The 17,950-nt window shown below is 42.6% G+C and overlaps 1 protein-coding gene across 4 annotated transcripts in view; it reads left to right on the top strand.

Moving 5' to 3' along the window:
* Positions 1-17,950, top strand: part of TMEM184B (transmembrane protein 184B) — a 188,819-nt gene that overhangs the window by 134,763 nt on the left and 36,106 nt on the right. For all 4 annotated transcript variants that reach the window (XM_089674263.1, XM_089674264.1, XM_089674262.1 and 1 more), the window contains 2 exons: positions 1,359-1,434; positions 12,776-12,867. In XM_089674263.1, coding sequence (XP_089530389.1) covers positions 1,359-1,434; positions 12,776-12,867 — 168 coding nt within the window. The remainder of the gene's footprint in view (positions 1-1,358; positions 1,435-12,775; positions 12,868-17,950) is intronic.

Here is a 17,950-nt window from a genome sequence, read left to right as displayed (position 1 = left end):
ATTCGCATCGAATCGAATTTCACACTGGAATTCGCCGAATCAGCCGAATCGAATTTTTGAGAAATTCGCTCATCTCTAATTATATACCCTTACCAAAAAACAGAATCTCAAGAGCGTTTATAAGATACAATTTAGTCTCCTTGTCTCCACTCTCCAATCTCATCCCCTCCTGGTATCATCAGCCAGTTCCCTGGTCACTCCGATCCATCCAGGAAACAAGGGACAATAATAGTGTAAATCCGCAAAATATCCTTAAAATATACTTTAATATATCAGCTTACATGTATACAATGACAATCGCGCATTTCCAAGAAAGACTCCCCTGCCTGGGGATAGCCACGCAGCTCCTGGGTGGATGTCCTCACGATTCCCCACTCCAAGATGGCCGCCGTATTACTTCCGGTTCCTGCTATTGTACGTCCAACGTCACATCTGACGCGTTTCGTCACATCCGGGACTTAATCTTAAGGGATACCAGGAGGGGATGAGATTGGAGAGTGGAGACAAGGAGACTAAAGTGTATCACATCACTGTTGTGACACAAGTTGCTGTGGTTGTTTTTCTCACGTTTTGCACTTATATGAAACACGTGTGGAGTGCTTATATACTTTATTGATAATGCACTATGTGGAACTTTTTTTTTTATTTTTTTGAGGATCTGGGTGAGAACTGACTTGTGAGGATCTTCAAACAATACAAAGAGTGACTCTGAGTGGGACATTGTATTAATTTTTCACTTTTTCATATTTTTTTTATAATTCTTGGAGTTCAATTGGACACTGTTATATAGAGCACGTATGGGATAATTCACTGATTATTTGTATTAATTATCACATTACTGAGTGAGTAGGGTTTACATCACTAGAGGGGGGAGGATTCCTTGTAGATAAATATTTTTTTGATGTGTGTAACTTTCTAGGGTGGAAAGTGGTTTCTATTTTGGAATTGGTTAGTTGACAGGGGTTGGAGGATTCTACCACTTTTATTTATATATTGAGGTGGGCAACAATTGCTGTTGAACTAGATGTTTTTTCCCCTTTTTGGCTCATTTGCTTGTACAGTGTAAACAAATGGGTACATAGACCGCAATGGTGAAAGCAGTTAATGTGCTGAAACTTGTCAGTAGTCCAGAAGAAGTCTGCATATCAGAACTTATGACTTCACTTAAAACTTACTTTCTCTGGGGTGATGACTCATTAATGAAATCAGATTATTGGCAGACTTGTCAGGAAACAGTCATTTTTAGGAGCTCAACAACAATGGCTCTCTTAGAGCAGGTTTTTTCTTGAGGTCCTGTTAAAATGAAGTTATATAGTAATGATATGCATTTTAATTGTATTTTTTCCCTACCTCACCAGATCCAGCTGCATATATGGTACATGCTGCCTGTGGGGAAAGACGTATTCCATAGGCTTCTTGCGGTTCTGTAAACAGGTATGTAGCTGTAGGGCAGCATGTTCTAGCTCTGTTCGCTTAAACTTTATACACTTAATACATCATGAACTTATGTTGCTGGGTTATTTCTAGCACGTCTATACATGTCTTAGCATTGCCAGTTATATTTCTCTTTGAAAATGGCTGATGGGGAGATCAGCTGCATGCATGCCATCTATTATTGACCCTTTTCTAGCTATGTTTATTTTAATTTTGCCTTATAAATATCAAGCCACTGCACTGTTTCATAGGCTTGTATAGACTAAACAGTTTTACAGTGGGTGGACAAAATAACAGAATCCAGTAGTGTAAAGGAATTTTAACAGTAATTGTACTTGCTAGCCATTATTAACATACAGCAGGTAAAATAAGTATTTGTCTAGGTAAATATATTTCTAAAGGTTCTATTGACATGAAATTTTCACCACATGTCGGTAACAACCCATGCAATCCATACATACAGAGAAACTAAAATAAGTTCAGAAATTAAGTTGTGTAATAAAATAGAATGACACAAGGAAAACGTATTGAACACATTAAGAAAGGGAGATGCAAAAAGGTATGCGAAAAGAATTATCAGAAGACTTGTTCAAGAGCCAAGAGCTTCAGAAAGCTAGCGGGTACAATTTTTTCAAAGGAAACAATGAATAATGCACTCAACTGCCGTGGCATGTATGCACGCTCACCATGCAAGACTCCATTGCTGAAGAAAAAGCATTTTGAAGCTCGTTTAAAGTTTGCTGCACAACATTTAGACAAGCCTGTGAAACACTGGGAGAATATAGTCTGGTCAAATGACACCAAAACTCTTTGGATGCCATAATACACACCATGTTTGGAGGTCAAATGGCACTGCACATCACCCCAAAAACACCATACCAAATGTCAGGGATCACCACCGCGATGGGCTCGGCGCAGGCGCAGTGCACCACCGTGTGTTGGAATGCGGGCACTGGGGCCTGGCCGACCGCGGCGAGTGAGTTTGCGCATGCGCAGTAAGGACCGCGGGCGCGCGTGGCACCAATGACAGCGCAGGGCAGGATATTTAAATGGCCCTGAGCTGTCATTCAGTGCCTTCTGGTCTTACCTGTATCCTGCAAACCTGTACCTAGTAAGTTGTTGACCCGGATTGTTCTTGACCTGCTGATTTCTCCTGCCCAGGCCCTTGCTTTGCCTGACCTCTCTTGAATGCCCCCCATTAGATCTGACCTGCTGTTGCTGACCTGGCATGTGACCCGACTATTCTCTGCCCGCTGCCTTGTACCGCACCGTCCTCTCTGTTACCGACTCGGCCTGTCTGACTTCGCACTTGCTCAGGGGTTCAATTTACCTCGAGATTCTGGAGGGCACTGTGCAAAGCCCTGGATATCAAACTGTCCCTTTCCTCTGCATTCCACCCTCAGACTAATGGACAGACTGAAAGGACCAATCAGACCCTGGAGCAATACTTGCGATGTTACACATCATTCACTCAGGACGACTGGGTGCCACTTCTTCCTTTGGTGGAATTCGCGTACAACAACGCTTGCCATTCAGCAACGGGGCAGTCCCCGTTCTTTTCCAACTATGGGTTTCACCCTGTCTTCCTCCCGGATTTGGTCCCGGAATGCCCAGTTCCAGCAACACAGGATGCACTAACATTTTTCTCTTCGGACAACAAGAAACTACAGGAAGCCATCAGTCAGGCCCAAGAAGACTACAAAAAGGCATTCAACAGGAAACAAAGAGGAGATCTGGTGTTGCGGCCCGGAGAGAAGGTTTGGCTGGCTACGTCCAACTTAAAGATGCTCTGCCCTTCAAAGAAGTTCTGACCTAAATTTATAGGCCCCTTTTGCATTAAGCGGATGGTCAATGAAGTGGCCTATGAACTTGTTCTCCCTGATACACTCAAGATCCACCCGGTCTTCCATGTGTCCCTGCTGAAGCCAGTAATCCCAGATGCCTTCCCAGAACGAGAATCCAGACCCCCGGAGGCCATAACGGTCGAAGAAGAGGAATTTGAGGTGGAAACAATCCTGAAGTGCCGAAGAAGGGGAGGCCAGACCCAATTTATTATTAAATGGAAGGGCTATGGCCCTGAGGACAGTTCTTGGAAACCAGCCCATAATGTCCATGCACCCAGACTTGTCCGGAGGTTTCTTCGTGACCACCCGTGGTGGAGAGATTGGGTGGGCACCCAGAGGTTGCCCGTGGGGGGGGGGGCAATGTCAGGGATCACCGCCGCGATGGGCTCGGCGCAGGCGCAGTGCACCGCCCTGTGTTGGAATGCGGGCACTGGGACCTGGCCGACCGCGGCGAGTAAGTTTGCGCATGCGCAGTAGGGACCGCGGGCGCGCATGTGGCACCAATGACAGCGCAGGGCGGGATATTTAAATGGCCCTGAGCTGTCATTCAGTGCCTTCTGGTCTTACCTGTATCCTGTATCCTGCGAACCTGTACCTAGTAAGTTGTTGACCCGGATTGTTCTTGACCTGCTGATTTCTCCTGCCCAGACCCTTGCTTTGCCTGACCTCTCTCCTGAATGCCCCCCATTAGATCTGACCTGCTGTTGCTGACCTAGCGTGTGACCCGACTATTCTCTGCCCGCTGCCTTGTACCGCACCGTCCTCTCTGTTACCGACTCGGCCTGTCTGACTTCGCACTTGCTCAGCCATCCATCCATCCCATCGGGGTCACCCGACCTCCTCATATCAGGCTCTCCCCTGTTGGAGCCCCTGGCGAACACCCCTACCACTGACGGGTGTGCTCAGTAGTCGTGACCTGGTCTCGGGGTACTCCAAGTCCATCCCCACCATCAGGGGCCCTGGTGAACAAGTACTCTGGGGCTTAGATTCCACACTCTGGGGACACCTGACCAGTGGAGTGCTAGTGGTGCCGTCAGGCAGTCCATTACACCAACAGTGAAGTTTGGAGGTGGGAACATCATGGTGTGAGGCTGTGTTTCAGCATGCAGTACTGGCATACTTAATATCGTTGAAGGAAGGATGAATGGAAAAATGTACCGTTGAAGGAAGGATAAATGGAAAAATGTACCAAGACATTACTGATAAAAATCTGTTGCTATCTACCAGGATGATGAAAATGAAATGTGGGTGGACGTTTCAGCAAGACAATGATCCCAAACACAAAGCCACGAAAACGCTAATTGGTTTCAAAGAAAGTAAAGCTGCTAGAATGGCCCAGCCAATCACCTGACTTAAATCCAATAGCAAATTTATGGAAAGAACTAAAGATCAGAGTTCATAGAAGAGACCCATGGAACCTTCAAGTTTTGAAGACTGGAAAAATGGGCCATGATCACACCTGAACAATGCATCCGACTAGATTCTCTATACAGAAGGCATCTTGAAGCTATCATTACCAACAAAGGATTTTGTGCCAAGTATTTAATAAATTTCAGTTAACGTGTTCAATACTTTTTCCCTGTGTCATTCCATTTTATTGCACATAACTTGATTTCTGAACTTATTTGTTTTGGTTTCTTTGTATGTATGGATTGCATGGGTTGTTACTGACATGCGATGAAAATTTCATGTCAATAGCACCTTCAGAAATATATTTATCTAAAAAAATGGTGACACATTCAATACTTATTTTACCATTTTTTACAATTTGTACAATCTCATTTATATTTACCAATTATGCTGTGCAAGAGCCTATCTGAATACATTTTACTGTTTAAATGCAGTGTAGTACACCCTTGTTGGTACGGCTTGAATTTTCCTGGGACTTGACAAATATTAGTCTTGGATGGTGGATAATGGAATCTGATACCACTATTCGTGCAAAAATTGTTCCAGTTTTTACAGAGATGCTGGAGGCAGAGAACAAGCCCGAACCTTGTTCTCCAAAATTGACCATAGTGGCTCTATGATATTGAGGTCTGGCGACTGCGGCACCCAGGGAAGGTGCAAGACTTCATCTGCCTGTTTGTCAAAGCGCGATTTGACAACATCAGCTGTGTGAATTGGGGAATTATCATCTTGGTAAATGGTGCTATCTTCAAGAAATCATGTCTGCACCATGGGGTGCACATGGTTGGCCAAAATTTGTACATAGTCGCTGCCAATTACTCTACCTTTCAGGGTGATGATGGGGCTTGCAAAATACCAAGATATGACTGCCCAAACCATGATTTCACCACCACCATTCTTTGACATTGGCACAAGACAGTCCTGGTCATAAGCTTCCGTTGGTGTTCACCACACATAAACACATCCAGTGGTTGGGAACAGTGTGAAGCTCGATTCATTGGACCATATTACAGTCTTCCATTGATCAATAGTCCAGGATTTATGGGTGTTGCACCACTCTCTCCTCTTCTTAGCATTAATATTGATCACTAGTGGTTTGGCAATTGCCGCTTGCCTTTGCATGTTTTGCTTATGGAGTTCCCTCTGCCCAGTCTTTGTGGACACGGGCTTTAGAAGACTGAGATTGAGTTCTGCAGTCACTTTTGCAGCAGATGATTTCTTATTCCGGGTCACAATCCTGTGCAATGCTCTTTTTGTTTCTTTCAGTCAGTTGACCATGTCAACAGCATTGATGCATATCGGGCAACATTTTTCCAGAAACTGTATATGCCCTCATAACCTTTTGGCAACTTCAGACTCAGAGGCACCAATTTGCCATCTCTGAGGTTCAGTAAGCTCTGACATGACTCTGTATTAGTAGTAGCATGCAATGAATGGCAAAAGTGAGGTTTCTCACCTGTTAGCTAGGTGTCTCATTACACAACGTAAGCAAAAGAATGTTACATCAAAACAATGAGGATGGCTGCAACATCTGATGAGAAAGTTGGCACAGATTGAATGTTGCGTTAAACTTTATTGTTTAATGATTTGGAACCCAACTTTAAAGTTGTTTAAGCTTCCCAGATAACTATGGCAGTGTGCATGGCCAGGGTTCACAGTTGACATAGCTTGGCTATATAAAATTGGGGAAAGTTGGGCTCCAATAATAGGTATGAGATATGCACATTTTACATGCTTATATTGGTTCAAGCTGGACACATGTAAGTGTGCAGCAAAGCGGTTCAGAGTTCCGCTTAAAGAGGTTATAAAGTATAAACATTTTTTACTTAACTACTTCTTGACCGTGCTATTGCTGAATGACGTGCTATAGCCGAATGATGCCCTCCCAGAATGGTCGTCCAGTTCTGGGAGGGCATCATAGGAAGTCCTCCCACAACACTCACCTGGTGCTGTCTGTGATCACTGTGTCCTTTGGACACAGCTGATCACATGACATGGTAAAGGGCCAATCACAGAGGCTTTTTACCACATGATCAGCTGATCACTATGTAAATACACTTTCCGGTTATCGGCAGTATTTTCCTCAAAAAAGTACTGCCGGTAACCGGCAACTGTCAAAGGAGACATCTACACTGATAATCAGGGCCATCATTATCAGTGCAGCCTCAAAAGTGCCCAGCAGTGCACTCATTCAGTGCTGCCTGTCAGTGCAGTCTCATCAACGCACATCAGTGGAGAAAAAATATCTGTTTGCAAAATTTTATAATAGAAACAAAACAACAATTTTTGTCCAAAAATTTTCAGTCTTTTTTTGTTTATAGTGCAAGAAAATAAAACCCAGTGATGATTAAATACCACCAAAAGCAAGCTCTTCTTTTGTGAAAAAAATGATAGAAAATGTCATATGGGTACAGTATTGCATGACCACGCAATTGTCATGTGACCGCACTGAAGGCTGAAAATTGGCCTGTGCAGGAAGGGGGTAAAAGTTCCCAGTAGGCAAGTGGCTAAAGTGGTTGTAAAAACTCAAGGTTTTTTTACCTTCATGCATTCTAGGCATGAACGTAAAAAAACACCTGTGTGTAGCAGCCCCCGATAATACTTTCCTGAGCCCCATTGAAATGCGAGAATTCACCCATCCTCATTGGCTGAAACAGCAGCAGAAGCCATTGGCAGTCACATACAGTGCGCCAAGAAGGAGAGAGAGAGGGCGGGGCTGTGTTGTGGCTCCATGTGTGAATAGACACACAGCAGTGGCTCGGGAGCAAGTCTGCTTGGATGCCCCCATAGAAAGCTACTTGCTCTGGGGGCACTTGGCAGGAGAGAGGGGCCAGGTGCACTGGCAGAGAACCCAAGAAGATGAGGTTCGAGGCTGCTCTTTGCAAAACCACTGCACAGAGTAAATACAGTGCATCCAAAAAGTATTCACAGCGCTTAACTTTTGCCACATTTTATGTTACAGCCTTATTCCAAAATGGATTAAATTCATTTTTTTCCTCAACATTCTACAAACAATACCCCATAATGATAACATGAAATATGTTCGTGTTTTTTAAATCTTTGCAATTTATTAAAAATAAAAAATGGAAAAAAAAAACACGAGTACATAAGTATTCACAGCCTTTGCCATGACACTCAAAATTGAGCTCTGATGCATCCTGTTCCCACCTATCATCCTTGAGGTGTTTCCACAACTTGATTGGAGTCCACCTGTGGTAAATTCAATTGATTGGACATGATTAGAAAAGGCATAAACCTGTCTGTATAAGGTTCCACAGTTAACAGTGCATGTCAGAGCACAAACCAAGCCATGAAGTCCAAGGAATTGTCTGTAGACCTCTGAGACAGGATTGTATCAAGGCACAGATCTGGGGAAGGGTACAGAAACCTTTCTGCAGCATTGAAGGTCCCAATGAGCACAATGGCCTCCATCTGTAAATGGAAGAAGTTTGGAACCACAAGGAATCTTCCTAGAGCGATCGAAAGAGAAGGGCCTTAGCCAGGAAGGTAACCAAGCACCCAATGGTCACTCTGAAAGAGCTCCAGCGTTTCTCTGTGGAGAGAGGAGAACCTTCCAGAAGAACAACCATCTCTGCAGTACTCCACCAATCAGGCCTGTGTGGTAGAGTGGCCAAACTGAAGCCACTCCTCAGTAAAAGGCAAATGGCAGCCTGCCTGGAGTTTGCCAAAAGGCACCTGAAGGACTCTCAGACCATGAGAAACAAAACTCTCTGGTGTGATGAAACAAAGATTTAACTCTATGGCCTGAATGCCAAGCATCATGTCTGGAGGAAACCAGGCAACACTCACCACCTGGCCAATACCATCCCTACAGTGAAGCATGGTGGTAGCAGCATCATGCTGTGGGGATATTTTTCAGCGGCAGGAACTGGGAGACTATTCAGGATCGAAGGAAAGATAAATGCAGCAATGTACAGAGACCTCCTTGATGAAAACCTGTTACAGAGCGCTCTGGACCTTTAGACTGGGACAACAGTTCATCTTTCAACAGGACAACGATCCTAAGCACACAGCCCACATAACAAAGGAGTGGCTATGGGCCAACTCTGTGAATGTCCTGGAGTGGCCCAGCCAGAGCCCAGACTTGAACCTGATTGAACATCTCTGGAGAGATCTGAAAATGGCTGTGCACCGATGTTCCCCATCTAACCTGATGGAGCTTGAGAGGTACTGCAAAGAAGAATGGAAGCAATTGCCCCAAAATAGGTGTGCCAAGCTTGTAGCATCATACTCAAAACGACTTGAGGCTGTAATTGGTACTAAAGGTGCTTCAACAAAGCATTGAGCAAAGGCTGTGAATACTTATGAACATGTGTTTTTTTTTTTTTTCCTTTTTTTTTTTTTAATAAATTGCAAAGATTTCAAAATGAACCTTTAATATCACTTTAATGCATTCCTTTGTTTAGGCATCAGTATGCCCACTCACCAGTTTTATAGCAATATGATGCAGATTCTGTTTTTCTATTTCAGTTTGTTTGGAAACTTGTTATATATGATTTTTTGTAGGATTTTGGATGTCTAGTACATTTAGCAGACATTTTTATGCTGCTATCAACATGAAATATTGATTTTTTTTATTTTTTTGCAGTGCGACCACCTTGGATAATTTAACCCACTTTAAATTCAGGCTTCAGGGTATAATATTAGATATGGTTTGTCATGGTTGTGATTTTGAATTAGTTTAGTAAATAATTCTCAGAAAAAGGTGCTGTGTATTTACACATTACTCTCAGTTAATGTTTTATAATGAACTACAGTTAATATGCTTAAGCAAATAAAAATATAGACATTCGTGGAATGAGTATTGTCTGGTCATAATGGAAATGTTGTAATTACTTTATATATCCTTGTGGCTAGAGTTATGTCATGGATTAGCTGGAAAATGGGTTTATAGGAATTAAATTGTTAGAGCTGTGCCTTGTCATTTTTAATAGCCTAGTATGCTTCAATGTATTCATCATTCTAGTGGAGGGAATTACAGAGTTATGTCTGTTTTTGGTGCCTGCTTGTTTATACAGGTTTTAAACTACCCCAATTAGACATGCTGCAGCCTCCCTCATCCAATCATCTGATTTTCCTCTGTATTAACAAAAATTGGAGGGCTTGAGCTGCTTAGTGGTTTCAAACACCCTTCCTGTGGTTAGGTAAACCCGTTCAAAGCAATAGGTTTTTGGCTGATTTGCTCTGAAAAAGACCAAGTTTTGCTGAATCCTGCAGCAGTCCTCAAAATTTTAAGAAAGATTGAGGCTCATTGGTTATGTACTCATTCACATTCGAGAACACTTGATATGGTGTGCTAGTAGGATGCTGTGACGAACGTGGTGCCCGACCCCTGCCCTTCTCACCAACTTGTGACAAAACTGGCGAATCTCACACCGCGCTGTCACTTGCATAACCGTACCACTCTGTTGCCCTCTGCACAAAGATTTTCCAGCTCACGGGACCATAATCTAGGGTACCACAGCCTGAGAGCAGATGTCACTGAGTTAAGTGAATTAAGCAATTAACGCTTTAAGCTGCCGACACCTCCTTTTGACTGAGAAGTCTAACACTTTTCATGCTAGGATTTAATGATAAGGTCGAAATGGTGAAAATAAAATATTTACAGGAAAAAAAAAAGTTGAAAATTAAGAATACTTGCAAAGGTTTAGCAGAGTCCGATTGTCCAAGCAAAAATTGTTCCGTGGCTCTCTCCAATCCGGTTAGGTGTTCTTTGATGTTAAAACGAGAGCTTCGCCTCATTCATGGTTTTTTCTCTGTCTCAGTTCATCTAGTTTTAAGGATCCCATGCCCTCTGTAGCTGGACTTTTCTTCACAGAGGGGTGGAATCCATCATGACCTTCAGCTGCTGTAGCCCAGCATCTCTAAGGGTTGGCTTATTGTGTGCTCAGAGAGGCCTTCTTGCCTGGCCATCAGTCTGGTAATCCTCTGACAAACCTAGTGAGCTTCTGATTACTGGATGTACTTTGTTTTTACTCTATTACCATTGAACTACATAGACTTTACTGTGTAATAATCAGCAGTTCCTAAAATATTGTAGCTGCCACATTTGCTTAGGCTGTTTTGCACTGCACAGTTTTACCTATTGTACCACTCACCCCTCCCTCCTAGATTGTAAGCTCCAAGGAGCAGGGTCCTCAATTCCCTCTTGTATTGAACTGTATTGTTACTGTATTGTCTCCCACTATAATGTAAAGCGCTGAGCAAACTGCTGGCGCTATATAAATCCTCTATAGTAATAATAATGTGCATTCATTACAATGGAATCACATGCTAGAAAACAGACACGTGTAAATCAAGCTCTAAAGCACATTGTTTTTAGCCGTGTTATACAATGTGGTCTACCTTTGTTCTCCCTTGTGTTCTGAGGTTACCGGTGATTTATTTTATAAGCTGTGCGCATGCTTTGGGGGCTGCTGTACTGACATCTGTTTAAGTGGTTCTAAAGTCTTAAAGACAAAGTCTGGGATAGGCAAAAAAAAAATCACTCATTAGTACACACCCTACAATAAACAGTTAATACAATTTTGAAAATCCTTACCATCTAGGAGTAAAAGTCTAATTGAATTTTCATGACCTCCTCTCTGTATTTTGAAAGATAACAGCATCTGCTCTGCCAAGGAGCCAGCAGGGATTACATCGTATTCTCGCCTCTCTGCAGTAAAAGGAAACTATAGTTCCCATCAACCACAGGGAATTGTAGTGAATGTGGGCTGGGACACTGGGCCTGTACATGATGAATGTGTTTGAGAGTCCCTAACCGCTCACCACTGCAAGTGGAGCTGAATTACATCACTGCTTCCTGGAGAAAGAGTTACAGAAGAGATGGGGCTGTGGGAATAGGAGGCATTGCAGCCACTGGTCTTACAAACAGGAAACCAAAGAGACTTAATGTGTTGATTTGAAAATTAATAGACTATTTCAGAGCAACTACTGACTGAACCAGAAGATGGATAACATATTCAGTGAAGGTAGGAAATTAGCAACAAGGACATGTATAGAAGTTTATGCTCAGATTTTTGCTTTATATTTTTTACCTTTTAATGTATTCTCTGCGGGAGCCGTTGATTCCTACTACTGCCAATCATATTTGGCAAGGGGGTGGGACCGATCCACACTTTGTCTATAGACTGGCAGCGCAGCTCGGGATCGAGTCAGGAGTGCCCCCATAGGAACTGGCCTCCCATGAGAACCTTCGCTGGAGGAGCCAGGAGCTTCCAGTGAAGGACCCCAGAAGAGGAGGACTGAGGCCACTGTGTGCAAAACAAAGCAGGTAAGTATAACACGTTTATTATTTAAAGGATTATAAAAGGGTAACAATCTAAGTCAAGTGCTACAGGTTTCTGATACCTTAGAGATAATTGGTATCTGGTAAGAGACTGAAGCATTTGGTGGTGTGACATATGAAAAAAACAATTTGTGCAATCCAGGAAGCGCTTGACTGCACAAATTTTGTTTGTAATATTTTGTCCATTTGTGGGTAATAACATCTGCTATATCTCTGGCCCTTTTGCTTACAGTTAGCCAGGGAATCTCCTGGCCTACAGGTAAATGAGGCAAGGTGATGCAACTCTGTGTGGGAACCTGTCACTTACATGATATTTAACCAGCACAGGCATGCTTGTGGAGTACTGGTCTACCTCTGTACACCAGCTCAGAGATGGTTTTAGTTACCACCAGTTTACTAAGTGGAGAATTGGCAGTAATTAAGAATTTGTAGCTGCCATTGTGATAGGTTCTTAAACTGGAAGTAGTAAGAACTACCAGAATTTGCTGCACGCGATGCAAATGCTTGCCTGAATTAGGCGCAGGTAGTTCTTACACGCAAGGGAACTTGTGTGGCCATGGTCCACCTATGTCAAAAGCTGCAAAAGCATTTTAAAAGTATATAACTTCAACTACCTTTCTGTCTGGATCTGATTGTTTTAGCCTCTGCATTTTTGTCATATACTGACAGTTTCCATTGCCCAAGTTTGTGTCAGGTCTACTCTTAGGATTTAAACTATGTATCATTTTATTCCCATGTTATCAAAGTAAATACTCTTGTCTTTGTTTTCCATTTACAGGCAACTCTGCAGTTTTGTGTGGTTAAACCTCTGATGGCGATCATCACTGTCATACTTCAAGCTTTTGGCAAATATCGGGATGGTGATTTTAAGTGAGTCATGAGTGTGTAATATCTGACCTGCCTTCCATGGGAGATTAACAAAATGTGCACCTGTTTATAAACGTCATTTGTAACTCAGACCATGGATCCGAGGTTGCTAACCCACACACTTGTCAAATTAGGATAAATGGCTGTGTTCCTGCAGCCACTGCTTCCTCATACACTTTAGAGGGCTGTCTACGTGCAGCACCTGGCATCTCAAGCCATATAAGCACACAGCCCACGTGAATAAACTCTGAGTTTGTACAATAGTTTTGTATGCAGGGGCATCAATATAGGGGAGATGAGGGGTCCAGACCCCTCTCCCTAAAGTGTCTATTTGACAGGTGCAGCAGCTCTGCTAAAAAAAAAAAAAACCCCAGTTGACAGACCTACTTTCTTTTTTCTTTTTTTTTTTTTTTTTTCCGTTAACTGAGGTAGGCTATCTCATTTAAGCACCTAAAGCCCACCATACATGGATTGAAATTTGGCAGTCTGGTTTTACACAAGTCGGTCCTTTCAGTAGTACAACCGGCCTGTTGTTTTTTTTTCCAAACATTCAGTGCCACCGGCCTTAGCCAGCCACACTGATCATTGTATTCTGACAACAAGGAAGAATTCTCCCTACTGTCAGAATACAATACCACAGTGGGGAGATTTGCCCTAACCAGACAATCAAGGTGGCATAGGATATTTTAAATTTTTTTTTTTTGCTCCAACCCGCTGGTTTGACCAAAAAAAAGATCAATGTATATACTGCCTAAGACTAAGCCATTTCACCTATTCTCTATCTACACCACCTCCCTTGGTCAGTTTAGAACCTTCCATTGTTTCCAATACCATCTCTATTCTGATGACACCCAAATCTCTCTCTACTCCTTAGTTCACCCTTTTGATAGAAACTAAAATTAACAGAAAAAAATTAATAAAACTAAAATTGTATAACATGCAAAACAAAATCTTTAAAAAACCCACGTACAAAAACATTCAAGCTCAAACGTGCGCAACTGTACATGCAAATGATCACACTACATTTATTTGGTATCTCCATGCACGCTGATGAGCAATAATTCTAGGCCATAATTCACTGTTAAATCTGAATAGTGTTGCTCTTAGACAAATTAGGTACTGTAGTTTTTTTTCTTCTTTTCACAGGCATGTACAATTTAGGCATGATATATTTCACACCTCTTTTTCAATGCAAACCCATTTTTTATATTTTGCCAATAAATTGGGTATTTTAGAGCTGATTTCCACTACCTTCGACTTCAACACATATTAAAGTGCCTACCTCTTTATATTTCAATGTTTTTTTATTAAGTAAAGAAACAGCAGACAAAGGAAATAAAACCCACAATTGTAAGTTGCAGGATTAAAAATCGTAAGCCTATTACCTAAGGAATCGAAACTACGGAAAACAATAGTCTGAAATAAAGAAAAGGAAGAGTAGAGTAAAGGAGGATCAGCCAGCAGCTTTCTAAGTAACAGATATCGAATCCATGATTCCCAAGTACTTTCAAATTTAGAAGCATTGTTAAGAATACTAGTGAGCTTATCATTAATTATTTTTGACATAGTCAAGCGGCATCACCGATCGCTTCCAGTATTTGGCTATCATAATTCTCGCCGCCAGGAGAATATAAAGACTCAATTTAACCGATTTCTTGGGGATGTCTGTGGGCAATTGCTGAAATAGGGCCACCTCTGGGAACCTACGAACGTTCGCTCCTGTCACCGAGTAGAGAACATTTAATCGTATCTAGTCACCAAAGGACACCGCCACCAAGTATGGCACATAGTGCCCTCCTGCCCACATTGTCGAAAACAGGAAGGTGATGTAGTAGGGTATATTTTAGCAAGACGCATAGGGACTAGGTACCAACGTAAGAGCATTTTATAATTAGATTCAATAAGTGTGGTGTTAATAGAGATTTTAGATAAAGCATTAGCTATGTCCCGTCAAGTATCAAACTCTAAGGAGATATTTAAATCCTTTTCCCATTGTATCATATAAAAAAAAGTTTAATGTTTGGATGAATAAGGGAAGTACCGTTGTGTTCAAAAGTTTACATACCCTGGCAGAAATTGTGAAATTTTTACATTGATATTGAAAATATGACTGATCATGCCAAAAAAATGCTCTTTTATTAAAGGATGATGATCATATGAAGCCATTTCTTATCAAATAGCTGTTTGGCTTCTTTTTAAATCATAATTATAACAGAAATCACCCAAATGGCCCGGATCAAAAATGTACATACCCTGGAATGTTTGGCCTTGGTACAGATACACAAGGTGACGCACATAGGTTAAAATGTCAATTAGAGGTTAATGTCCCACATCTGTGGCTTTTTAAATTGCAATTCATGTCAGTGTATAAATACTCAATGAGTTTGTTAGCTCTTACGTGGAAGCACTGACTAGGTTAGATACTGAGCCATGGGGATCAGAAAAGAACTGTCAAAAGTCCTGCGTAACAAGGTAATGGAACTTTATAAAGATGGAAAAGGACATAAAAAGATGTCCAAAGCCTTGAATATGCCAATCAATACTGTTAAATAACTTATTAAGAAGTAGAAAGTTCGGGGATCTCTTGATGCCAAGGTCAGGTAGACCAAGAAAGATTGCAGACATAACTGACAGAATAATTGTCTGGGATTCAAAGAAAAACCCACAGAAAACCTCAAAAGAAATACAGGCTGCTATGGAAAAAGACAGTGTGGTTGTTTTGAAGGAGCACAATATGATGACACAGGGTGGAGAAAAAATGGTGTATCTGCAAATAAACATAGAAGTGCTGGGGAGGTATTTGGGTATTTTTTTTGGATGTCGGAAAATGATTTAAATTTCCGAGTTACGGGATGGACCAGATGACGCAGTTGGAAAAGATTGGCTGAGGTCCATGGGAGCATTCGGTGTAAGGACAAACTATCCGGAAGGGAGGGATTAAAGAGAACATTAGTCAGAGGGGAGCACTCGGAGGACAAAGCAAATTTAGCCCTGCATCTCCTCCAGAAAGACGAGGAGAATTGAATGGGTCCAAGTAAAAGGTGTCGGTGAGAAGCGATGGCCGCCGCTGACATATCCCAGAGCAGAGAGCATAAATGGGTCGGAGTAAGTTGTAAGGTTTCAATCTCAGTCCATTTGTTAGGGGGGCAACTGGTGGACCAGGAGATTAAAAATGAAGGCGGGTGGCATAGTAATAGGTAACATTATCCGGCACTCCTAAGCCTCCCCTAGAGCGTAAAGAGAGTACAGTACGTGCAATTTCATGTTGTTTGCCAAATAAAACGTAACAGATTTTTGGATGGAATGTAGCTTGGACATAGGGATGGGAGCGGGGAGAGTTGCAAATAGATACAAACGTTTGGGCAGTACGGTCATTTTTATAACCTTTATACATCCAAGAAAGGAAATAGGTAAGGCGTCCCAAACTTTTAAGGAACAGGAAATAGCGACAAATAGGGGGGGGAAAATTAGCCTCATATATGGAATGGTAGGAGGAAGTAAGGTTGGTACCCAAATACTTCAGCGAGTGGGTACACCAACGATATTGGTAAGATGCTTGGAGAGAGGTTAACATGTTGGGTGGGATATGAAGTGGGAGTGCTTCGGTTTTGGATGTACTTACCTTGTAGCCTGACAGGGTCCCAAATAATTGTAAAGTTTTATAAAGAACCGAAAGAGGTGCAAGGGCTAGTTAGAGTTAGGATATCGTCTGCAAATAGGGACAATTTGTATTCACGCCCATGGGATGTATCCCTTGTATGTCGGGGTTAGATCAAATGGCAATGGCCAGCGGCTCTAGGCAGAGGATAAAGAGTAAAGGGGAAAGTGGGCACGCAGTGTGTCCAGATCAAAATAGCCACTCCAGCTTTCCCAGTGGGATCAAAAGCCGAGTAGGAGTGGGAGAAAAACCTCGAGGCAAAACGAAAAGAGCCAGTCGACTTAAAATGGGTCTCCTGGACAAAAATGTCTGCTCCTGAGGATCGAAATTCCTTCAAAGCCATCCACCGTTTTTGGATGGAGTTAAGACCTTTGACATTGTATGATAATAACCGTAAAGTCATCATTAGATAAATATACAAATAGCAAATGTACCCATATAAAGAATAATGGAGATATCATCGATCAGGCAAATCTAAGAACAGTAGGGACATGAAACATTAAAATAACACAAAAAAGAGAAAACGCAGTGGGAGACACAGATATCCATGAGGATATAAACTTGGGAACAACAACTGGATGCAAGTCGTCTAGGCCAATGGCTAGACAAAATCGGGAGCAGCACGACATCCAACACATCAGGAAGGTCGTCAAACCCGGCCATGGAAACCAAAAGTGAAAAATGCACCCAACAAGGGTTCAGCCGGCCAAAGAAAAAAAGCCTGTGGAAAAACCATGTGTGAAGCAGGAAGGAAGGATCATCACCGGATTCACAACAGAAGGTCACCCCAGAAAATCATCAGGCAGGCGGATCAGTTGACCGAGGAAGATGTGGGGTGCGTGAGGGTCTCTTCCGGTCTCCGCGAACTGGAGTCCAGATCCTGTTGTGGGTGGCGGAAGGACGTGATGGAGTAGATGGCAATGAGGACACATCATCTGACAAAGGTGGAAGTCCCAGCTGTTTCAGGAAAGAGTCTGTCTCTGGAAGATCACGGAGAACAGCTTGAGTATTGTTTCTAGATACGAGCAGCTTAAAGAGGAACCCCCAGCGATACGGGACACGGTGTTGCTGAAGGTGTGTGGTGATCAGCTTCAGCTCGCCGTTTGCCCAGGGTAATCGGGGACAGGTCGCAGAAGAGTTGGAGTCTGTCACCTTTAAATTACAGAGAGGATTTATGGCGAACTGCTGTTAGTAAGGCTTCTTTGCTTTGAAAGAAATGGAAGCGAACTATGACGTCGCGTGGTCTGGTGCCTTCATCAGGCTTTGGGCCCAAAGAGTGATAAGCCCTATCCATTCGCCAATCAGCCTCTGGAACCATGGGAGCAGTTGCAATGAAGGACAGCAGGTGACGGTGCAATTGAGCGTCAGCAATAGATTCGGACATACCGCGGATATGGATATTTTGGCGCCGTTCTCTGTTTTCCAAGT

Source organism: Staurois parvus, unplaced genomic scaffold, assembly GCF_062004578.1.
Source record: "Staurois parvus isolate SC_StPar_1 unplaced genomic scaffold, SC_StPar_1.0 ptg000149l, whole genome shotgun sequence".
NCBI classification, from domain to species: domain Eukaryota; kingdom Metazoa; phylum Chordata; class Amphibia; order Anura; family Ranidae; genus Staurois; species Staurois parvus.
The sequence above is the reverse complement of the archived record's forward strand: the minus strand, read 5'-3'. Positions and strand labels throughout refer to the sequence as shown.